General features: G+C 36.9%; 1 protein-coding gene across 1 annotated transcript in view; it reads right to left on the bottom strand.

Moving 5' to 3' along the window:
* Window positions 1-25,766, bottom strand: part of ppp2r5eb (protein phosphatase 2, regulatory subunit B', epsilon isoform b) — a gene marked incomplete in the record, with an annotated part of 60,425 nt that overhangs the window by 11,675 nt on the left and 22,984 nt on the right. The window contains 1 exon segment of the mRNA XM_062440553.1: window positions 2,978-3,174. Coding sequence (XP_062296537.1) covers window positions 2,978-3,174 — 197 coding nt within the window.

The following is a 25,766-nucleotide window of genomic DNA, read 5'->3' on the forward strand; positions in this document are numbered from 1 at the left end:
TTGACCACTTAAAAAAGATGAATAAATGTGAATCGCTTCTGAATAGTTACATATACACACTTCTTTCCTCCCTTCCCACCTTTCCTTCCTCCCTCCTTCTCTTTCTTCACTTCCCCCTTTCCTTCCACCATCCCCCTTTCTTTCTTCCTTCTGACCTCCCTTCCTCCCTCCCTCCTTCTTTCCTTCCCTCTTTTCCTTCCTCCCTCCCTCCTTCTCTCTTTCTTTCATCCCCCCTACCTCTTTTCCTTTCTCTCTCCCCCTCCTTCCTTCTTTCCTCCCCTCCTTCCTTCTTCCCTCCCTTCCTTCCTTCCTTCCTCCCTCCCTCCCTCCTTTCCTTCTTCCCTCCCTCCCTCCTTTCCTTCCTTCTTCCCTCCCTCCTTTCCTTCCTTCTTCCTCCCCTCCCTCCCTTCCTTCCTTAACTCGAGGACAACAGGAGGGTTAAAATCCTTCTCCCTCATTCACAAGTTCAGAATCTATAAATACAAAAGTTCATCTGCTGAACACAAGATGTTTCCTACTTCTCTAGATAAAGTCTGTTTCTCAGTGTTTGTGAGTCTGGAGGCTTCAACATCACACCTGTGTGAGCTGCTAACTGAACCACGATCGGCTCCTAACTAGTTGTGACATCACAAATCCTGCAGAGAAACTTTCCTCCTTAACATAAATCCTCTAAAACAACATCACCAATAACTGCAGCTTTCCTCTTTAGTAAAATCACTCAAGCTAGAAGACAATAAAAACAACACTACACTCTTCCCCTTTCTTTCTTTTTCTTTGTACCTTATTTATTTTAATTATGTTCTTATTATTGTCATATGTAACTTATTATATTATACTCTTCATTTCCTCTCATGTGTAAGTGATTTCTGAGCTGTGATGTTTGCCTGATTGTGTGATTCACTGCTTAAATAAAAAGAAAAATTTAGAAGAAATAAGAAGAAACTTTCCTCCTTCAGCAGATAAATGTAAAAAACTAAACTCTGCACATTCAGGAGAATATTAGACAACTTTCAGGACTTTTAGCTGCTTTTTTAATACTAGTTTATCCACTGAAGTGTTTATTCATTCACATAACAGATACTATAACAACAGTTCAGACGTCTCTCTGTATATTGAACCATAAAGCTTTAGAGTGGATGTAAGTTTATATTAAAAGTTTCTCCTTCTATGATAAATTCACTTCTATCTTTTCTTTTTATTGACTTTGAACTAAACTGTGACACAGAGATCAGCTTCATATTCATAAACATTTACATCTTTCGTCATATCGAAAGGTCTCCGAGAGGTTAGTGTCACCTCGTCAGATGTCACAACGCACCAACTTCCTGTACGTTGTTTCCTCCGGATTTTCTACGAATTATTACTACACATTAAAAATAAATGAATAAAAAAAAAACAAGCACTGACAAACCTCCAGAAGAGTTGTGAGTTTAGTTCTTCTTGTTTAGAGAAAACTGAGTTTAAGCTTTAATATCGATTCATAAAGATTTGATTTGCACTTTTGACGGATGTATTTTTGGCTTCTGTGTTTTTTTTTAGTTTGATCACACGTTAACCGCAGCTTCCTACTTCTTCTTTTCTCACAGTTTCTGTTTTCATTTATATGTTCAGTAAATCAGCTGATGCATGAAAGTGTAAATAAAGACGAACACTGTTCCTTCAGAGCTGTGAGTACTTAGTTAAGATAATAATTTAAGATAAAAGGACCTGTTACGTATTAATAATTTGTGACTGTATTTTTATAATAACTTCCGGTAAAAGTATCACGTATCATGTATATATATCACACTATGGTAGAAACCTTCATATCACCCCTTACACACATAACATGCTTTGAAAATCTAAATTCAGAGCTGCAGCAATTAGTTAACTGACGAATTAAAGACTGAAAATTAATCACCAACAATTCTGATAATTGATTGACTGATTGAAAAATGTCCAAATTCTTTAAATCCAGCTCCTCTAATGTGAATGTTTACTGGTTTTTTTTTTAGTCCTCTATGACAGTAAACTAAATATCTTTGGGTTGTGAACTGTTGGTCGGGATAAAATAAAACATTTGAAGACATCACAGTGATCGATACTAGTTAATTAACTAATCCATCAATCAGGAAAATAATCAACAGATTAATCAATAATGAAAATATCCGTTAGTTACAGTGTTTTAATTTAATCTCCCATCTTTTTTTGTAGGGAAAATCAGATATTTTTTACCTCTTTGGGTCTAAAAATATATTCAAATGAAACAAAAGAGGAATTTAAGGGTCAAAACTGTTAACTTCTGATATCTGTGACGTCTCTATGCTTCATTTTTAAACTTTAAACTGCCTAAACTAACATTGATGAATTGATCTTTTGTGACTTTGATGTAAATATTTCATATATTTCTTGATCATTTTGACATTTTCTAGTGTTTACAGACATTAATGACTGTCTCAGATGATTATTGAGCTGAAAAAAGTCTTTTTTATATTTTTAACACATTTTCTGGTTAATATACTTGTTTGTATTTCAAGCTGAAGTAAGAGTGTTTCCTCACTTCCTGTTTTCATTGAGTCATTACTGTAAGTATTTCCTCTTTTATTTGTTTTATTTTTACTGTGTAAAGCACTTTGTGTTACATTAGTGTGAATGGAAACTGCCATACAGATAAAGTCTAATAATGAAATGTTTGTCATAAGTAATCAAATATGAACCTTGCCCTTTTATAGTTAAGATTTATAATTCTATTTTACTTTGTCAGCATATATCTGAAGAAGGTCAGTGACCGAAACGCTACCTTTATTGAGCGAGTAAAGACAGCGTGCAGGTGTTTTCTTTTTCCTTCTTAAAACACTCATAACTAAAAGTTTGGGAAACACTGGATTAAAGAGTCATTTGTGTCTTTATTGTAACTTCTAAACTTCTAAACTGTGAGTCCAGTGTGTGTGTGTGTGTGTGTGTGTGTGTGTGTGTGTGTGTGCCCCTCCCTCCTCACCATTTTGACGACCTCAGGGTAGGCCTGCTCTGTCAGGTAGCCCCGGCTGACGGTCACGTAGTCGACCAGCTCGTTGAGCGTGGAGCGTTTGTACTCCTTCATCTTGAGGTCCGACAGCGTGTCCATGAAGTCAAAGACAGTACAGCACTGCTGCAGCTTCTTCAGGAACAGCTCCGGCTGCTCCGGCGCTGGCACGTCTGGAGAGAGAGAGAAAGAGATGAAGTTAGTTTCACTGCTGCGGAGATCAATTTGAACCACGCAGACGTTTCTGACTCCCACCGAGGTCGAAGAGCGACGAGAACAAACAGCAGAAAAATAACAGACGTAAAATAAAGAAAACAGGATTGGAAACGGTGGGCCGAGAAGTCTGAGATACTATTTTATTCCTTTAATAGTAATGAATTTATTTAGTTGTTCTTATTGGTTTACAGTTTGTTTTTCTCTACTTGATTCAGCTTTACAGTATTTATTTTATTTTGTTGGTTTGGTTGTTTATCTATCTGTTTATCTTCATGCTGTTCCTGTTTGTTGTCTCTTTTCCTGCCCAAAAAAAAGTCTTAATTTCAGGTTCACTTGTTAGCTATTTCCAGAGCTTTCAACTGTGTCTTCATCAGTCAGCAGAGTTTACTCAGTCGCCACCATATGACAGACTGGAGCTCAAAGATTCAGAAAAATGTCGTAACTCTATATGTAGGATGTAATGTGTAGGACAGGATGTCAATATTTAATTTAAAATGATAATTTGACACATACATAGACACATTTCTCCTTAAATAAATATTGCACCTCCTGTCTGACTGCTCAGCTCTATGACAGACGTATGCAGCTTTAATCACATGATAGCAGGCGGGGTTATGAACTTCCTGTTACAACATCACCATTAGACTTTATTGTGGGTTTTACTCAGTTTGTATTAATATTATGCTGCTTATGCTTCATAATATGTTTATTTTAATGTTATTTTTGTCTTTTTTATATTGTGCTTGGCTAAGTTGTTGACCTGCTCAGAGACTAACAGATGAAAACTAACTCCTGACACATTTACACTGCGGCGTGAACTAAAATGTTGATTGATTGTGTTGCTGTCCCTGCAACATAAATCCTACATAAAATAAATAAAATAAAGTGTCAAACTGTGATGAAGCCTGAGTGAAGTTAACAGCTCAGCAAAAAGCTAGAGAGCAAGACTTCGGATTCAAATTTCTTGAAAGTAAAGACTTTTAAAAAAAAGGTCTGCTTATAATGTTTTGAAGCAAACACTGAATTTGTTTTGTAGATATTTTGCAGGTTTTTCCAATTAAAGTTTAATTAATGTTTTGACATTCAGTTTCTGACACACACACAGAGATTTATTTTAGATTGACTCAGTGGGTTAAGCAGCATTTTAAAGTCTTTTCAGATGGATCTCGACTAAACTGTCACAGGAACAAAAGGATGCTACCAAAGTCAGTTTCCTGCTCTGCTTTAAGCTTTCCCTCCTCCTCCTCCTCCTCCTCTTCCTCCTCCTCTCCCTGTAAAAGCTGCTCTGCACAAACTCAGACGAGCGCGGCGGCCTCATTATCCCGCTGCCAGCGTTTTCCGATGGGAGCGTCGGAGGCGGAGCTGTCACAAACCGTACGGATGTAACGGCAGATCGAGGCGGCAGGTGTCTTATTATGATCCTGCAGTGACAGACACGCTGGAGGGTCACCTACAGTTCAGACCTGAGGTGCACCACCCCCCACCCCCCCACCCTCAGACCTGATGTTCCTGTCCCAGCAGGACCGGACCGCTATTACATAAGAAATAAGCTGCTCCGTGTGTGTGTGTGTGTGTGTGTGTGTGTGTGTGTGTGTGTGTGTGTGTGTGTGTGTGAGAGAGAAGTGGGAGCATGCCCTCAAATTAACTTCAAAGTGCTCGTTTGTCATTTTGAATCCTGCTTCACTTCATGTTGAATCCAAACCTGCAGAAAAACAAGCTGGAAACCTTCCTACTTCTTCTCCTCCTCGTCATTACAACTGAATCTATTAGTTGATTAATTGATTGAACTATTGATCGACAGCCAATAAATCAGCAGCTATTTTTATAACCATCATTTACTGTTTAAGTGATTCATGGACAGAAGTCTACGGCCATGTAAATGACTCTGTAAGACTGTGTTTTGAGCTAAATGCTAACGTCAGTATGCTAACGTGCTGCAAAACAAAGTCAAAACCAAAAGACAGTGAACTTACTGTAATGTAACACGATAAAAAGCAGTATATTCATCCATTAAAGATGCTAAAGTGGTCAAAAGTTTTGCCTTTTTGCCTGAAGAAGGATCAATTTTCATGATAGTTGCCTATTAATTTTGAAAAGTTAAAAAGGACCAATATGTAATATATATTTACTGTACTAACTCATAAAATGACCATATGTTAGCAGAGATTAAGGGACCAGGCTGTGTTGAAATACTGACTTCTCTGAATGTAATAATAATAACAATAATAATACAGACAGTATGTTCTTCTATATTCCTCTGTTGTATATCTGTTTTTCTATATCTATGTTTTTCTAAGTACTACATCTACGTTTTATGTTCTATGTTTTATATCTAAATCTGTTATATATCTACGTTCCTCTGTTCTATACCCATGTTCTTCTATATTCTATATCTTTATGTTCTTCTATGTTTTACATCTTTTAAAATGTCCATCGCAGTGTGTAACGTCTGTTTTTGTTTCATTCTGTGTGAGTCGACCTGATCGTGGTGCCGACTCGTCATTTTAACACATAACATGTTTACCACCTATAACGCGTCGCTAACAGGAAGTGGATTAAAAAGGTCGTGGTTATTTGACATATATATTTCTGTGACTTCAGTTTGACGCCTGACTCGACAGGTCAGGTTGTCAGATATGAAACACTGAGACACAAACCAAGTGAACGATATTCTTACTTTTATCATCATCTGGACGCCTTTAATGTGTCCAAATACACTTCATATTAATCTATCACACTGCTCATAATGTTAAATATTCTCCATTTCCAGCTTCTCAAACTTCAGGATTTACTACTTTTCTAACTTAATATCTCTGAAATGTTTGCCTTTTTTTTGACTGTTTTGTCAATTTTTGATGTTATCACCATTTTCAGACATTTTATAGATAAAACCAAAACTAATTACTAGCAGATAAACTGACAACAAAAATAATATATGCCTTACAATCCAGCATTAACGTCCTGTTGTAATCCTTTCCTTCTGAATGGCGCCTTTTACTCTGCATGTTATATCCTTTAAAATGTCCCTAAACATACAATTATCTACATATATGTCCTTACATGCATGACCCTGCATTCACATACAAGTCTGAGTGTATAAATGAATACTGTAAGTGTGTGTGTGTGTGTGTGTGTATCAGTGTGTGTGTATCAGTGTGTGTTAACCAGAGTGATTTCCTGTTCAGTGTGTTGAGTCTGAACATTTTAAAAAGTTAATTTCCCGTCCTGGTCTTAGTAGCACAGCGTCTGATCTGAGTTCAGCTTTAAAGCTTTTGGCCTGGAGGTTGTTTTTTTTGGTTTTTTTGGAGGAGCGGCCTCCAGCCAGACAGCAGCTAAAGCTTATTAACACCCTTGTTATTTATTACCGTGTAGCAGGTTACCATTCGGGCTCGTTGGGTGATAAATTCTGGTTCGCTGTGTAAAGTTTCTATATTCGATCTTGCAAAATAACCTTCAGAGAGTCATGAAAAGAGACTGTTTTGTCATGCAAGACATGATTTGGGGTTTAAAAATGTCAAGAAATTGGAGGAAAATCACATTAGACGAGCCATTTAGATATGTTTTGCTAAAAATATCGCAATTAAATCATATTTATTTCATTTTGCAGACCAATCGGAGCCCTGCATCTTCTTCTACATCTAAAATCAGATCAGCTGGTCGGACTGAACTGGTTAAATAGTTGAAATCTTTCTTCTTTAAACTCCGGCTCATTGAAAGAAAAGGTGAAAAAAAGTGCAGCTTCCTGTCCTGGGAAACGAGCCTTTAGCAGATCTCATCAAGCGCATTTAAAGTGATTATTCTGAACATGTTTTGATCCAAATGCCACTAGTTACTCACGACCTGCTGGCCTCCTGCTTCAAGCTCGGCTCATTGAGGCTGCGTCCAACCGGGCCAGCCGCAAACAAACCCCCACTCCTCCCCCCCTTCCACCTAAAAAACCCCCCCTGATTGACTGGCTGGAGTCCTGGAGCTCTGCATGCTTTAATCCTTCCCCGATCCACAAACTTAGTGGGATGGAAGAACCAGATTCTCGCTCCCACAACAGCCATAAACATTATTTATCAGAGAGAGAGAGAGAAATAAACATACTACTGTTTGACTTTTATCAAGTATTACAGTTCAAATAGAAACATTCACTGACAGGCTGCCGTTCGTGCTCCAAATACCTAAAAAAATAAACGGCACACTGACCAGAATATTAACACCGTCTACTTGTCCTTGAGAAAGATATTCAGTGACTTTCCTTCTTCTCTTCGCTGCTTTATAAACTCACCATGGATAAGAAAACGATGCCACATGTAGACAGGAAACAGCTTATAAAAACCTTCCTGGAGGCTCAATAATGTGACGACCGCGGACGACAATTCATCAAACTTTACCTGAAAATCACGCCCACTTTATACAGTGATAAACGAACTAGTAATAATAATAAAAATAATAAATATAATAATAATAATACAAATAAAGTCAATTTTAAGCATCTTAAAAGTAGAGCCAGACAGATATATAGGTCAGCTGATTACATAGGCAGCATTTTATGTATACTGTGTGCTTTTGCTTAATTTAAGTTTATACATATATGTATTTTTCTCTTCATAGTCATTTATAATTATTAAATAACCAGTTTAATAGAAGTTTACTGCTTCAGTACACTGATGTCATTTTTTCTGTCTTTACAATAAATATAATTAAAGTGTAAAATATCATGGCTCCATTACATAGCTTTATCACAAATGTGCATTTTAGGTAAATATTCTGTGTATATAAGATTATGAGCTGATATTTCACTATCACAATGTTTTTTACTCCCTAATATTTGTATCAGTGTCGGCCTAAAAAATCCAGTATCGGTCAGGCCAACTTTAAAGCAAAAGCTTAAAAACATGACGACGGAAACTGACTCAGCAAGTTTGCAAATGTGTAAAAGAAAAGTTTGAACCACTTCTCTTCTTCTTTTTTCTTTTAAATCCCCCTTTATAAATCTACTTCCATCACTTCTCCTGTGAACAACCAAGTGAAATCAATTCCTTCAAGGAGAGACTGACTGACTGACTGAAAGAGTGCACCACTGCCCCCCCCATTCAGACGATTTATCACATCTGGCTCCTTTCTCTTTATTGGCAGGCTGACTTTCTGCTCCACCTTCAAGTTCTGACTTCAGTTTACGTTGGTGACTGAGGACGGATAACAAACCCTCATCATGCATACATACACTCGATTCGGCTCGTAGTGCTCAGCAGCATCCTTTGAATCTTTCTACTAGCTCTACCCTTGCTGTGACATCACTTCATATTGTTGTCATGGATGTATTATAAGAGCTGGATTGGTTGCCCAGTGGTCACTCGCGGTATTGCAGCTTAAAAAAACTCCTGCATTTTCCCCATAGACCACTACTGTTAAAGAGACATCTGTAAAACTGCTGATGCTCAATTATGACTCTTTGATCAATGGAGGTTTTATAAGACCTTCCTAAAGCCGAGAAAAGCGATATAAAAATCAGTGATGTCATTACAATGTCAAGCCTGTGGGCCGAACGGGGTAAAACACTACTGAGCATGTGCAGTGGGCCACATAACATGGAAATTTCACCCATTTTTATTGACTATGAGCGCTTTAAAAACACCCTATACACTTTTCTTTTAGCCAGAATTCTCCTAAAGTGACCTACAGTATATAAAAATGAAAAAAAAAATACATATTTTCCTCATTTTCTAAAATTTTTGTGTAGATGATACACATTTTTATGTATGCAAATGTCCAAATTTGACCTGTGTTTATTAAAAAACATCAAAAATCAGCATTAAACATGTTAATGTCAATAAAATGTTCACCTGGGCAATAAAATAGTGATTGTGAAAGTCTTTTTTCTATAAGATTAATCAAACTGTAGTATTTATTTATGACTGATGGTGAATTTATGAATGTGAATTGGTGTAAAGACTAATTACAAGTCAGAATATGAACAGTATGTAAGGGATGAGACGTTATCCAGCTCTTATAATAAATGTATGATTGTTGCCTAATAGCTGCCAAAAACACAGAAAAGCTGCAACAGGAAATAAAAAGTTTGACATCATAAAAAGCATAAACAAAAAAAGTCGGGTCATGGCTTTTAAAATGCTGTTGGCAACATTACACTGCAGGTTAATGTCTATGCCTATAAATAAATATATAATATATGTGTTAGTGGTGATATGACCTTAATATGACTCCTCCACAGCCTGCAGCGATGTTACTTTTGCTTTCAGCCACATGTGCTGCTGCTGCTGCTGCGTAAAAGCCATTAGGTCACAATATGGTTAATAATTAAATAAAACGAGCTTACTTTCAGCACATATAAACTTATACCAGTATTATCAAAAACAACGAGATACAGCACACCCAACAGTATAAAGTCTTATATATGATGACGTGGATGTGGAAAGGTGTGTGTGTGTGTGTGTGTGTGTGTGTGTGTGTGTGTGTGTGTGTGTGTGTGTGTGTGTGTGTGTGTGTGTGCGTGTGCATTTATAAGATTCAAAGGTTTTATGAGTCACATGCTTGTGCAGGTAAGTGCAATGAAACGCAGCGTGACGAACTCTCGAGGCTATAAAACGTCTTATTGCACACTAAACCTAAAAAAAAAGGGTTAATGTTTAATAGTATTTACAATAAAATGACATAAAAAGTAAATAAAAGCTAAAAAAAAAAAGTAAATACATCTAAAAATATTTAAAGATAATAAAAATTTGACCCATTTTTATATCTGAAATCAGTAAAAACTACTTTTTTTTCTCTATAAACCTGAAATTTGATGAATTTAACATTAAAAGAAGGAAATATATATAACACATATTCATCCAATCTGTCAAAAATATTCATTCTTTGCATTTAATATCATTTTTTGGAATAATTTCTCCTGTTTTATGCAACATTGGACCATTATAAAGGGGTTTTTATGCTGTTTTTTCCTCATAAAATTTAAAAAAGTAATCTTTCTGCTGTGTGAAAGCTTCGTTGATGAGGTGTTAATGAATCATTTGTGGTTCATGAGTTTGTTATTGAGAGTTAGGAAGGTTAAGTATTAAAAGTTTATCACAATGTAAAATGTACAACTTAAACTATGTGATAAAAGGTTTCTAAAGTAAACAACATTTGCAGGTTGGTGCATCAGATTAAGAGCTAAAAAAAAAAAAAAAAGATTACTGAAGACAATGAGCGAGAGGTCAAAGGTCAAATCATATCTACAGTATAAATATTATCCATGCTTTCATTGCAGTGCTGTAAATGTGTGTGTGTGTCCCTGTCTGTACAGTACGCTGCGGTTCGTTACTGTAATTACTGGCAGGCGGCTTCAAGGGGGTCGGCTTGTGTTGCGGAGCCCGGTGGGGGTTGGGGTGGGGTTGGTGAGGGGGGGGGCTGCATGCTCTGCCGCTATAGGAGCATGTGAACGGCCTTAAAGGAAGCTATTAATAGACAGATAATCACACAGGACGCAGTAATCCCTCTACAGACACACACAAAGGGAGAAAGAGAGAGAACAGCTAACAGGCTCGGAGCAGGACGAGAGAGCACTACTGGAAATGAGGGAGAGGAGTAAAGAGAGAAAGAGGAAGAGTGTGTGTGTGTGTGTGTGTGTGTGTGTGTGTGTGTGTGTGTGTGTGTGTGTGTGTGTGTGTGTGTGTGTGTGTGTGTGTGTGTGTGTGTTAGCAGTTCCTCTCCACGGTTCTTCCTCCGTGATGTGTATGAAGGGTCGTTTCTGAGTTATTCTAGGCTACAGATACCGTGGAGAGGAACTGCTAACACACACACACACACACACACACACACACACACACACACACACAGAGACACAGACAGACACACACACACACACAGACACAGACAGAGACACAGACACACACACACACACACAGACAGACACGCACACACAGAGCCGCAACTAATTATTATGTATCTGATTTTTATCACTGAATCATTGTTTAGTCTGTAAAATGTCAAAATAGTGAAAGATGAGTTATAATTTCCGCAGAGTCGAAGCTGCAGCTCGTTTTGTTCGACCAGTCGGCAAAAAAACCTCCAAAATATTCAGTTAACTAACATTTATGAGAAAGAAAAGCATCAAAATCATATTAGAGGAGCTGAAACCAGCAGATTTTAGTGTTGTTTTTTTTTAAATAGTGACTAAAAGGATTCATCAATCAATTTACTATTAGATTAATTGACTAATTGTTGCAGCAGTTTAAATAAAATGATAGAAAATTGTAAAAAAAAAAATTCCCATTACATAAAAGGTGAAGGTTCGTATAATATTTTATCTTGCCTGACATATAATTAAAATATAATAAAACAGAGGAAAAGGAGCAAAGTCTCAAATCTATGGCTGCAACTAACGATGACTTTCATTATTGATTAATCTATTGATTATTGTCTCCTAATAAATTAGTCATCAAATGGTGAAAAATGTTGATCTCTACTGTCCTCAATTGTCTTCTTTTGTCCACAAACCAAATATATTTAATTTAATATCACTAAAGGACTAAAGGGAAAATATTATAGTCTCTTTTGAAAAACTGGAATCAGATTATTTGGACTTTTGTTTTCTTAAAGAATGACTCTAAATGATCATCTAAATATTTGGTGATTAATTTAATACTACATCTATCGCTGCAGCTCTACTCAAAACCAAAACTTAATTCAAAAACCTTTGTTTCATTGTGATTATTTACTGAATTTTAAAAAAGAACAACTAAAAAAAAAACCCTCTCAGCAAGTTTCTAGTAGCGTCGTTACAGATTTTAATATTCTGTCAAACGCTGATGAACGACTGTAGTTTACGGGACTACGTGACAGGAAGTGATGAGGAAACTTCAGGGTAATTTCACCACAAATGGAGCCTTTAAACAGCCTGTAAAGCTGTTTAATTATTATTCTGCTTTATTACCAAATCACACGGTTTGAAAATGATCCACAGCTGCGTGACTGGAAACTGAAACATATCAGTTTCAATGAAAATATGACAACAACTGACACTCATTCTTTCCATTAATGGTGTTCATCAGGAGCTAATTAAATGCACATAAAGGTTATCCAAGCACACACTAGTTAAACATTTATTAGATGTATCTCTGAACAGGTTTTATCACAGGAGCCTGATGTAAAACCACATAAACACCTCTACACCTATAAAAAAAAAACACCTGACCTGCTGTTCCTGCTTTACTCAAATAAATAAACAAGAGCAGGAGGAGAATAAATATACCCGCCGCAAGCTAAGTGCTGACAGTTGTCATGGCAACAAGCTTTTTCTCCTCCCCCCCTCCACCAAAAAAAAATAAAAAATCACAAAGTCTGTATGTCACAGTAGAGAAAAAGCAAAGTGTGTTTAAAGGCCTTTTTTTATTTTAAAGTTTAGAAAGGTCAAAACAAAGAGATTAAAACTAAATGACTTCATTATAACCTAAACCTGATGTTCATTAACAATCATGTCTGTTTAAATGAACTGTTAATATAACGTTAATTCATTTTGGGGATGAATTTGGGACGAGAGTTGAAAAAGGATAACCATTTTGATATCCGATTTATCATTTATGACTCATCTCTTAAAAAGCAAAAAATACCAAATATTTGATGGTTATTGATTATTAAATGTGAGAATTTGCTGCTTTTCATCGTCTTAAGTTACAGTAAATCGTATATTTTTGGGTTTTGGGAATAAAATATTTGATGGCGCCACCTTGAGCTCGAGGAAACTGTGATGCATTTTTTTTTTTAAACTATTTAACCCATTTTTAAAAATCATTTATCACAAGTGAAAATCATCAGTGCAGCATGTGACAATAAATGTGGTTATTTTACATCATACTTCTAAGATAAATTAGGGAGGATTTTTAATAGTTTGTTGGCAGCTTCAAATGTCAGATGAAGATATAACATTTCTTTCAATATAAGTTCATGTTTGTTGGGGTTCGATTTAGATTTAGATGTTTAAGATTAGTCGGAGAGTCTTGAGAGGTGAAGCTGCAGATGCTTCAATTTTATTTATATCGTGCCAAATCACAGCAGAAGTTATCTCAAGGCACTCCTGGTGAATATACTAAAAAAAAAATCAAATCTAACTTGTTGGTGATTTAAAAAACAACAAATATTTCCAGCCCAACTTGTACAAATTCAAAAAATACACCTTCAACAGCATCTGAAATCAAACAGGTGCCGTTAGTTTCTGGATAACTTTTTGGTTTACTGAGATGAGATTCGCTTCCTTTGAGAGTTGATGGACAGTTAGAAAATGTATTTCTTTGATCCGCTCCGCTCCTGACTTGCAAAACCTTTTACCGCGGGCCGGACACCGTTAATAAAAAAACGACCGTGACTAACACCAGAGCGCTCTGCCTTCTGTCACTTTGTTATTGTCTTCACTGAAGCACATGATACTCTACAGGTGTGTGTGTGTGTGTGTGTGTGTGTGTGTGTGTGTGTGTGTGTGCACACAAACTGTGTCAACACCACCGAAACACACTCATCCTCCAGCGCTCGTCTCCCAAAAATATCTCAGTAAAAACTCTGAATCAGAGCTGGATGATCTGACCTAAATATATATATATGAGATTTACCTTCATAACAATATAACTCTTGGTTCTTGGGGTTTTATAAGTAGTGCATGCTTTTCCATTCTTACCTCTGATACAGCTTTAGTTTACTATCATAGACGACAAAAGAAACTATAAAATAATCACATTTAGGAAGCAGTTATAGAATAGTTAATCGACTCACTGTTGCAGCTCTAAATAATAAAAATTCATGAGCTGTATAAACTAATAAACTTCATTTAGAGCAAACTTAACCCTTTACATACAGTTCAGGTCATATTTGACTATTGAAAGCAATACAAACACCCTAATTTACACTCTTTAAGCCTGAACTGTTGTTGTCCAGTGCAAAAAACTTTAAATATGTCAAAATGATTTAATTGTTATGCAGCTAGTATATAACATTGTTGCAGATAGAGTTTTAATGGAGGGTTATCATGAAGCATACCACTCAAAAAGTTGCATCCTTCACTTTAAATGCATTAATAGAAATAATTATGGCTGCTAAGTTCTTGTTTTAGATAACATGAGATCATAATAATATAGTGTGATACAGAGTGTATTTTCACTATAAAAAGAAAACATGAATTTGGTATCAGCACTATTTATAAAGGGATATTTAAGCCGGGTCAGAATATGAACAGTATTTAAGTATTTAAGGGTTAATTCTTCTACTGTCCCGTCCTGAGGTTGTAAAACTTCCTGTTAATCACAAACTTTCACTTCATTACTGTGGTGAGAAGAAGCAGATGTTGCGCCAAACGTTTGGATTTATTCCGATGAATCCAGCTCGGTATATAAAAAGTTGGTAGTGTAAAAATTAATACGGTGTTCTGGGGAAAGTGGCGACACCTATAAAAGCGTCACAATTTCTTAAGAAGCGAACCGGTCTCATATCAACACGACTATTCTGAGATTCTTTAAGAGTGCGGCTCCAGTCTGTGGAAACACTGATGCTCTGCTCTGGCTTCAGACTGGTTTTCTCCTCCTCCTCCTCCTCCTCTTCGCCTCCTTCCTCCTTCTTCCTCCCTGCTCTGCTCTGTTCTGTTTCTCAGCTTTAGAGGAGACTCATCTGGGCTCCCTTGGCAGACGAAGAGAGAAGTCGCTGCTGCTTAATTAATGGTGGAAAAAAAGCTTGATGACTCACAGCAGCAGCAGCGAGAGAGAGAGAGAGAGAGAGAGAGAGAGAGAGAGAGAGAGAGAGAGAGAGAGAGAGAGAGAGAGAGAGAGAGAGAGAGAGAGAGAGAGAGAGAGAGAGAGAGAGAGAGAGAGAGAGAGAGAGGAGAGAGAGAGAGAGAGAGAGAGAGAGAGAGAGAGAGAGAGAGAGAGAGAGAGAGAGAGAGACGAACCACAGGAACTCCTTTAAGTTGTGCTAATTACATAACTGCATCAACTTATTGGACACATGGTCAGTTTATGAAGCTTGTTTGCATATGCATCCATTTTCAAGAAAGAGCAGCTTGTTTATTATTTGAAGGATGAACGCCACCGCTGAAATTTCACTTCATTGTACAACCAACATCACTAATTACGGTATTACGGTCTTTTCCAGACCCAGATATGTTATTGAATATTATTAAACTGCTTCTAAAAAGTTGTTTCAGTGCTTCAGTGTTTACAGAAGTTGTGTTAATGTTTTAAAAGCTGTTTTTAATGTGTCAAATACATTTAAAACATCTGTTTTAATGCTTTAAAAAAGAGCCAGACCTGTAAGTGATAAACTGTTAATAAATATTATTAAGCTGTCATAACATTTATAAACGTTTTTCAGAGCGTCAATGTTTTAAAAAAGTTGAGTTAATGTTTTAAAAGCTGATTTTAATGTGTTTCAAAAGAGCCAGACCTATAACTGATAAACTTAAATTTTTAAGGGGGCATTTCTATTTTCATCGGTGCAGCTTTTCCAGCCTTTACGGTAATTATTTAAGCTGCCCAGGAAACTCGCAGACCAATCGTGTGCGTTGCAAATCGTCTCATGTGATGCTGTTTCACCAATCAAATCTGTGCATACACACACACAAAGACACACACACACGAGACGGCAAGTGGAGAAATAAATGAGTCAAATTAAAGTAATTTCACATGTCGGGCTGTAATAGGAGGAAAGGACGACAGTGAAAACAGAAGATCTGAGTCAAGAATGAACTCTAACGCGTTCATTCTCCACACTGTCCAGTTTAAAACCAGTATGCCTCATTTATTCCAACACTGTGGCCACAACTACCCTCACCTCACCATGAGAGGGAGAGAGGAGAAAAATCACCTACATCTACAAGAACATATGAAACTTAAACTGAAAAGTTAAGCTCAGTTTATATAGTTTATACTATACAGGGAGGAAACAACTGCTTTTAATTAAAGTGGTTACAACTGATCTTTTTTGTATGTTTTATTTTGCCTGTGTAAACACTGTGTGACTAATATCTATAAAAAGCGCTCTATGAACACATTTTACTTTATTTTAACCATGCAACTGTTGTCGAGCCGTAATAAAAAGACATTGCTTTGTTTTATGTTGTCTAAAGCTGAAAAGATGGTGAACCACTGTGTCTGATTTTGAAATATTATTTTATGCAGAATTAGCATTCAATTGATAAATTGTGCTCTCATCTAATTTTAAACTTTCTTTTAAGTGTATGTTGGTAATTATGTGAATGTGAACTGTGTGTGTGAATGTGTTTTCATGAGTCTGGGGGCAGTGTACTGAATTTCATTGTTTTTTTTAACACAATGACAGTTAAGTGATCTTGAATCTTAAATAAATGTCTAAATCTGCAGATATTAAATGAGGCATTTCAGGTAATCACTCATTATAAAAAGTATTCATATAAAGTTTTGTTTGTTTGTGTTTCCAGAAGCTTTAATTTCTCACAACTTTTAGGATATTATAGTTAAATATGATTTGGTGAGCATGTAAAAAAGGTTTAATGTAGGCCAGTTCACTGCTGTGTGTCACTATTCTTAGGTTATAGTGTTTTAGTGGAAACACAAGTCTGGGAAAGTGTAAGATGACAAGGCGACACACTCTTTAAGAACAGTACACACACACACACACACACACAGTGTAAAGGGGGGAAAGCCCCTTGTCACTAAAAGCAGTGTGTGTGTGTGTGTGTGTGTGTGAGTGAGTGTGAGAGCGGGTTTGAGTTACGGCCACTCCAGCAGATGGACTCAGCAGGTGACAGGACCCTCAGCCTGAAGGTTAAATTTGTAGGATATTATGTACGAGGTACGACGATATTATGTACACACACAAACACACACACACACACAGAGCCCTCCGCCATCAAACACTCTCCTGTACACCATGACAGTATCAACAGTCGAGGCAGCAATCAAACGGACACAGAGGGCTGCTGATGGAGGAATGTGAAGTGTTTAAAGGCTCTGTGTGTGATCGACCTTTGCTCTCCTCGCTGCTGCTCGTGGTTTCTAATTAACTTTATTGACTAAGTGGACGTTTTATCAGCCACACCCTGCTTCAGATACTCCACGCCACCAACCAACCGACCAACCGTCCGCTCCTCCAAACACACACATCATTAATAGCTATTCAGTAAACGTTGCTGCCATCTTCTCCTCTCCTCTACAAGCAGCAGGTAGATTAAGCTGGATAATAACAGCTGATAAATACATAAAATATTTTTTACAAATCTTTGCAAAATCCTTAAAAGTGTAACTTTCAATCAGTGTATTTGCTCCCTTCTGTCCACGATTGCTTTCTTTTGTCATATTTATTGTCCTTCTGTGTTAAGTTTATATTGGAATTGTTCTTACTGGTTGATGTAAGAGGAGCAGATATTAAGGCATCCAATTGAAGTCCTCAGTCATTAGTAGATGTTTAATTAAAGACATTCACAATCACTATTTTGTGGTGCAGTTGAACATTTTATAGTAATATGATGAAAACAACATGTTTGAATGCTGATTTTGGAATTTGTTTAATAAACTCAGGTCAAATTTGTACATTTGCATCTATAAAAATGTGTATCAGCTGCACAAAAATTAAAAAAAGATGAATTTTATTTCTATTTTTGTATACTGTGGGTCACATTAGGAAAAGCCCAGCTAAAATAAAAGTGTATTGGGTGATTTTACAGCTCTCAAATGTAAAAAATGGGTCAAATTTGACACTGAAGAGTATGTAAGGGTTAAACGTGTGGCTACAAGACCAAAAGAGTGCATTCAACTTCCTGCTCCGCACACATATACACAAGCTGATGCTGATGCTACCTACAATTAGTTATCACCTCAGTCAGCTGGGTGATTGTCTGATCCCCTGATTTAGGTTTTTGTAATAAAATAAAATGCATGTCAGCGTCAGCTTCAAAGTAAAAGTTTGTTTCTTTCTAAATTAGAGCAACAAAGTAGAGCAGCAGCTGTAAATTTGGCTCCAGCTTTCACCCAAACCTCTTATCAAACTTAAAAATATAAACATGTGATCACCTCCATTAAAAAAGAAGGAAACTGTGTGTGTGTGTGTGTGTGTGTGTGTGTGTGTGTGTGTGTGTGTGTTGTGTGTTTCCTGTTGTGAGCCTCCGCTGTCACAGCTGGGCCCGGCAGCCATCGAGGTTGACATTACATAATGGATTACAGTGAGAGCAGAGATGATAAACACTGACTGTCATAACATCTGTTCTGTTCGCTCGTCAAAAAACCAGAGGGGTGGGCAGGTTTGGGGGGGGGGGGGGGGGTCGGACATGACGCTGCAACATGTCCGTCATCAGCTGTCGATTGTTGAGCAGCTGTGTGTGTCAGTGTGCGTGTGTGTGGAGAACGTGTTGACATTCACATGCATGTACACATGTTAGCGCACATACATATGGTTGTTCAAGTGACGCGGACTCCCACACAGAACAATAGAGGTCAGCTTACATGTGAAGATACAGTTTCCCTGTTATGTTAACCTCAAAATAATGTGCTTCAGGGTGTTGTTCATGTTGTTGTTCATGTTGTTGCTGAGGGTGGATTTTTTTTTTCTTTAACCAACTAAGATGCTGCATTCATGCACATTTACAAAAATGGGGGACTCAAAGTCTGCAGATTAACCGAGCAGCATCTTGAGGTTCAAACAGAGTTTACATTAACCGGTATGAATTGAGTAATTGGCCGGCAGATTAAAATATCAACGGCCAAAATGTCCAGCAGGAAATACACCAAATAAACAAAATGTAGAGTCGTTAATAACATATTAAATACTAATATTATCATATTATATTATGTGATATAGCCTATAACATGTTGCCAAGACAACAATACAAAAGTTTAGTTTCCTCTCTATTTCATTGAGAAATTCACTGAGTGTTTGATCATGTCACTAAGTGTGGCACTCCTTAATCGCACCGCAAATAAATGTGAATTAAATGTGGAATTCAGACATCTAATGTAGAATAATGTCTGTATTTAATACTGAGGAGTGATGCGTACTGTAGTTATATCTGCAGGATCGGTTACGGGCTGGGAAATTATTACTCTGTTAATAAGATTTAAAGACTTATAGCAGCTTTGATGTCTGCTGTGTTGGGTGTTGATTGACAGCTTTGATTGAGAGCTTTGATTGAGAGCTTTGATTGAGAGCTTTGATTGACAGCTGGCTCACCTGCTTCTCTCCCTGCCTGTCACCATAACTGGGATCATGATTAAGTTATTATTTATAAGATATATAAATACTCCGAGAAAAAACTTCAGACTAAAACTGTGGTGATTAATAAGCTATTTTTCTCGAGTAACTGTACATTAAGTCGTACAAATAAAACCTTTCAATATAAACTTTGGATGCTCCCCTTTTAACACTTTAATACCAAATATATTCGTAAATAAGCTTGAACTCTATTATGACGTCACCACGAGGATGTAAACATGCAGATTAAAGTTGTATTCAGACCAATATTTGAATAGTGCTTTTAGGCCTTATATACTGTTGAGTCTCATTGCCCTTTATTGACATTTTTAAGTTTTATAGGTATGTGTGAGATGTATTTTGGCTCATGCGTGTGTGTGTGTGCTAGTGTTAGGTGTATATATATTTTATATATATTTTTATGCTGCAATTGGACTGCTCAAACAGCGCTTCATTGTATACTTGCAATGACTAATTAAGATCTATTTATTCTGTTCTACCTGACGACACGCTCGCTGCAGCAGCCAATCACAGCTCGACCAATCAGGCTGACAAGAGCGGTCATGAGGGAGGACGAAGGCGTTATTTTGGAAAGAGTGAGAGGGGGAGGACCTTTCTCTTCATTTGATAATGTTAAAAGTAAAGTTCGGCTTTGCTGTCAGTTTAAAAAATACAGGAAAAAGAGAGAGAGCAGCTGTGGTAGAGCGAGCTATAGAATGACTGAAGAGAGAAAACTACTGCTGAATCAAATCAATAAAACGTTATTTTCGGTTACGTTCTCGAGCACGAAACACGCCCACGCAGCTTCACACGAACGACGGATGAGACCATATCAGTCAGAGCGAAACACACGTAACCGTGGCGACCAAGCCACGCCAAGCCAAACACACCGTGAACTAGATCACAGTGCAAAATTGAGCCTTGTTGCATTCTGACTCATTATTTTCTGCTCCAATTTATCCAATGATTGATTTTTTCCATCGATCATTTAAGTCAATTTTTTCACTTCAGCCTCCAAAATAAAGTATAACATAAAAACAGTTTGACGTTGTTTTCCATGTTTACCGCCGTGTAGAAGTACTCGGTGTGCTCAGACAACAGTAACACACACGCGTATACATGCACTGAACCAGTAGAGTCAACAGGGGCAGGATTTGTGTAATGGAAAAACTGGAACATATAAATACATATTCATGACCCAGATACAAACCTGAGACCATATCTTCCGTGTTCTCAGGTCTCATATAAGCGGCCCTGCGAGGCGCCGGGGTTGCCGTCAATCATTAACACACGTCCGCCAACCTGGGTAAACTTTGCTCCCTGCGACTGTGGCCAACAACACGGCAGATGGTGGAGTCACTTTCACTCCGGTGTTTAACTAACAAGGTGTCACAGGTACTAAAAGACTGCTTTATAATATCTTCACTGAGACAAACTCCTGCAAGAGCTTTCACTGAGACAAAACACAGCAGGAAGTGTTATAAGTGATGATAAAGACATTTCCTCATTGTTTAATCCCAGTAACCTCAAAACTAAAATAGAAAGAAACTACTTAACTACAGTTTTGAGGAACCTTACTGTAGTATTTCCTTTTAATGCTACTTTCTACTTCCCCTCGGGAATATTGTACTTTCTACTCCACTACATTTATTTGACAGCTTTAGTTACTTTTCAGATGAAGATTTGACACAATGGATAATATAACAAGCTTTTAAAATACAACACATTGTTAAAGATGAAACCAGTAAAGCAGTGTGTAGTCAGGCTCACATCTCAGATGTCTATGAGTTGTTAACAGCTCCACCAAATAGTGATTTTTCCCTCTAAACTTCTCACATGCTTTCATTTCAATAAATGTTCAAATGTTATAATATTTCAGCAAAAATCAAAGATTAGAGAAAAAGTCCAAAAACTAAAAATATTAATCATCTCACCACCCCTCACATGTATCTGCTGACCCTTTGGAGGGGCCCCACCCCTAGGTTGGGAACCACTGGACTAAACTAGCTAACTGTATATAAAGTAGTGTAAACTAGCTCCACCTCCAGCAGCTACAACAGTAACATGCTGCTCTAACACTGATGCTTCACTATTAATAATCTAATGATGTCATAATAATAATATATCAGTCAGAGGACCAAACCACTACTTTTACTGTAATACTGCATACTACATCACTCATAATACTGCAGTACTTTTACTGTAATACTGCATACTACATCACTCATAATACTGCAGTACTTTTACTGTAATACTGCATACTACATCACTCATAATACTGCAGTACTTTTACTGTAATACTGCATACTACATCACTCATGCTACTGCAGTACTTTTACTGTAATACTTTAACTATATGAGGCCTTAACCAAAGAAAAGCTTAAATAAAGACACTTTCCTCTCTAATTACCCGACAGGAGAAGCCACCTGTCATCTCTGCAATCACTGCTGTTTATTTTTGCCTTTTTGTTGCTTCAGGCTGGTTTTAAACACTCAGGAGGTCAGAGGTCACATTCCCCGCGAAGATAAATGAGTAAACATAACATAAAAACATCAGCGACCTTTCCGGCGTGAAGGTTTCCGTTCCCGTGTTGAGCGATAATGACACTCGTAGCGTTGGTGGACAAACGCCTCCATCATTTTAAAGTAGTTGGTAATTATGTGTTGATACAGAAAGGCCATAATTTCTATTCACAGGGGGCTTATTTATTTTATTTTACACTATCAGCGCAGTGCAGTGAAACGTACCTGAAGTGGTGCTTTAAATGCTATTTGATGCCAATCAGCTGTTTGCTCAGTCACCAGTTACGTGTCCGGCTGCACAGAACAGTGTCAAGCTTCAGTTACTCCATTATAGAGTTATTATTTGATTAATCGATTAATAGAAAATGAATATGCAAACATTCTGATTATATATGAATCATTTAATCATTTTTAAAGCGTATAGGGCATAAAACGCTGCTAGTTCCTGAGTTTTTTAATGTCAATATTGGCAGTTTTTTCTTGTTATTTCACTGTTTTCTTACATTTTAGACACTTAAATTCATCATAGTTTTAATGATAAAAGTTACTGCATTATTTTCACTGATGATTAAACTGTCAGTTATGTTTTGAGTAATCAATTAAGCACCTAAAAATGTCAGAAAAAATCAAACTGAGTGCAAGGTCTCACCTGAAGAGGGATACATATTTAAATCCTCACGCTGGAGATACTGAAACCTACAGAGTTTTTGGCATATTTATTTATAAATTGCTGAAAACGCTCAATAAATTCAATTATTATCTATATGCATAAACATAAATTGTCAATAAAGTCCAGAAACTAGCTGTTTTTGTCTTGATTTGCACCATAAACACTAAAAACATGTCTTTAAATAACTTTCCGCTCACTGTAGGTCAACCGATACTAACATCATTTTTACTTCAAATGCTTTAATTATGAGCTGTTAGTATCCAGTGTGGCTTCGTAGCGTTGCTGCAGAGACTCCCCCCCTCCCCTCCTCTAAATATCTGACAGGTCACAGGTTTACAGCTGATGTGTCACGTCAAAGGTTCCTTAGGTAAGATGCTGTTATGAAAGCATCTGACATGTGAAAGCTGTCCTCTGAGGTAGCAGCAGCAGCAGCGGAGGTAATAATAATCTTGGACGGTTCGCACAAAGACGGCGTTCACGAGTCCAGGTGAGGCCGGCCCTGACGTTCGACATAGCAGGAATTCCAACCAGCTGTGAGCAACAATGCACCCAAACTTCAACATGACACAGGAGGAAACTGTAAACACTGTAAAAAGTTGGCTCACACTCATTCATTTTACTGAAATGTGCAGCCAATAACTTAAAATCACAATTAAATTAATATTTTTTTAATGCTGGAAAAGTTTGTGCGTGTCTGCTTGTGTTTAAACTTGACTTTTTTTGTTTTGTGTCCAACTTAGGGCTGCAAGTAATAAACTAATAAACTTAATAATACTGAACAGAATCAAACACTGCCCCACCACTGTGTCATGAACTCATTTTATTACAACCTAACTCAATGTGCAACAACTTGTGCAACACTGCTTTAAAGCTGCTTTTAAATGTTGTTTTGAATATATATATTTGATTGATGATTGTGTACGTGTGTGTGTTTGTGTATTTTGTTATCGTCTATCAATATATAAGTTACATTGTTGTTTTTTGCAATGACAATAAAGTCTATTTTATTGTATGATCATAAAAGAGTCGGGGTTCTTTTAGATTTTATCGATTAGGGCTGGATGTCAAAACTTAACACTTGTGTGCTGTTGTAAAAACTTCACTCAGACTGTTATTCACTCTTTAAATGTGCAGCTAATCATTTAAAATCACAATAAAATCAGTATGTTTTATGCTGGGAAAGTTTGTGTGTGTCTGCTTGTGTTTAGACTGGACTTTTTTGTGCAGTTAAAAGATAGAAAAACAGAAATCGACCCAAAAATGTGTTGTTTTGTCTCCGATTAAGGGGTGCAAGTAATAAACTGCTTCACTGCTTGTTTTTAAATCACATCTTATAAAACACATTTTTATTCTTTGGCTTTTATCTCTGAGACTTAACTGTGAGAGTTTGTATTTTCAGTCTGTTACTCCAGTATTTGTGTTGTTGCTGGGTTACTCCTACGTTGTTGACTGTTCAACACTTTTGGTCAACTGCTGTTGTTGTGTTTATTTGATTTCTTAAATCGCCTTAAATTGATTGTTTGGTCTGAATAACATGACAGAAAATAGAAAAAGCCTCAAGTAAAGTCATGAAATTGCTTTTTTGTCTTATAAATAGTCCAACACCTGAATATATTTATTTATTATCACCAATACTGAAAACTGAGAAGCTGAAACTTTCTCTTTTTTTGGCTTGAAAACAACTGATTATTTTTCTGCTAATTAATAACTCAACTACTGTCTTATAGCTCTATTTGAAACATTTCAATCAATACAAACCACTACTTTTAAATTCTGATTCCTGGAATAAGATTTAGCTTATTGATTCCTGTTCTTGTTGAATCTCCATACAGATTCTCTGTCATATTAGTTATATTAGTGAGAGTCTTAAAGAAGAAGCAATTATTGATTTATTATTGTTTTCTGCATTTCAATTTCGTTGTTTTGTACAATGATAATAAAAGACATTCTATTCTACTCTAATAACATTCTATTCTACTCTAATAACATTCTATTCTACTCTACTCTAATAACATTCTATTCTACTCTAATAACATTCTATTGTACTCTAACATTCTATTCTACTCTAATAACATTCTATTCTACTCTAACATTCTATTCTACTCTAATATCATTCTATTCTACTCTAATAACATTCTATTCTACTCTAACATTCTATTCTATTCTAGTAACATTCTATTCTACTCTAATATTCTATTCTACTCTAATATCATTCTATTCTACTCTAATAACATTCTATTCTACTCTAACATTCTATTCTACTCTAGTAACATTCTATTCTACTCTAACAACATTCTATTCTACTCTAACAACATTCTATTCTACTCTAACAACATTCTATTCTACTCTAACATTCTATTCTACTCTAACAACATTCTATTCTACTCTAACATTCTATTCTACTCTAACATTCTATTCTAATAAAATTCTATTCTAATCTAATAACATTCTATTCAACTCTAATAATCTGAAGGCGATTTCAAAACAACAGGGTTTTTCTTTTGGGGGGGGGTTTCTTTTCTAAATTTGGAGCCAGATTCAGAACCGGTTTCAAACACCAAGTTGCATTCGAGTGTGAGAGGAATGTCAACACACGCTCTACTACAAAACCCGCACATTCTTTTCGACCATGGAATCAAAAGAATAAGCAAAACGGTGAACTTTCCATTCTCCTCTCAGCCAAGTGAAAACACTCGTCTTCTGTTACCGTCCCAGTCCATTTTTAAGTTCCTACCTTTCGCTCTGCCTCAGACACACACACACACACACACACACACACACACATATATATATGCATGGCAGGCCGGGTGGCAGCAGCAACAGCCCTTGACAGCAGAGGCTAACTTTAAACACTCCATGCTCCTGTGTGCTGGCACTAAGCGCCCCCCTTTCCCCCCCTCTTCCTCACCCCCCTTCTTCCTCTTCTTCTAACATTCATGCATAAAACCTGTCACTCACTCAATCAGGTTTCCGCTCCAAGTACGGCGCCGTCGGTAGAAAAAGACGGTCATGAACGTCGTGGTGATTTGAGCTGATTTGAGCCGAACATGTGGACGACAGAAGTGTAGCGTAGGACCCACGCTCGCTCTCTCACTCTCTCGCTCTAGTGGGTTGTTTGTAGCGAGAGAGTGAGAGAGAGAGAGCGAGAGAGAGAGAGAGCGAGAGAGA

The sequence above is a fragment of the Scomber scombrus genome, chromosome 19 (genome assembly GCF_963691925.1).
Source record: "Scomber scombrus chromosome 19, fScoSco1.1, whole genome shotgun sequence".
In the NCBI taxonomy this organism is placed as follows: Eukaryota; Metazoa; Chordata; class Actinopteri; order Scombriformes; family Scombridae; genus Scomber; species Scomber scombrus.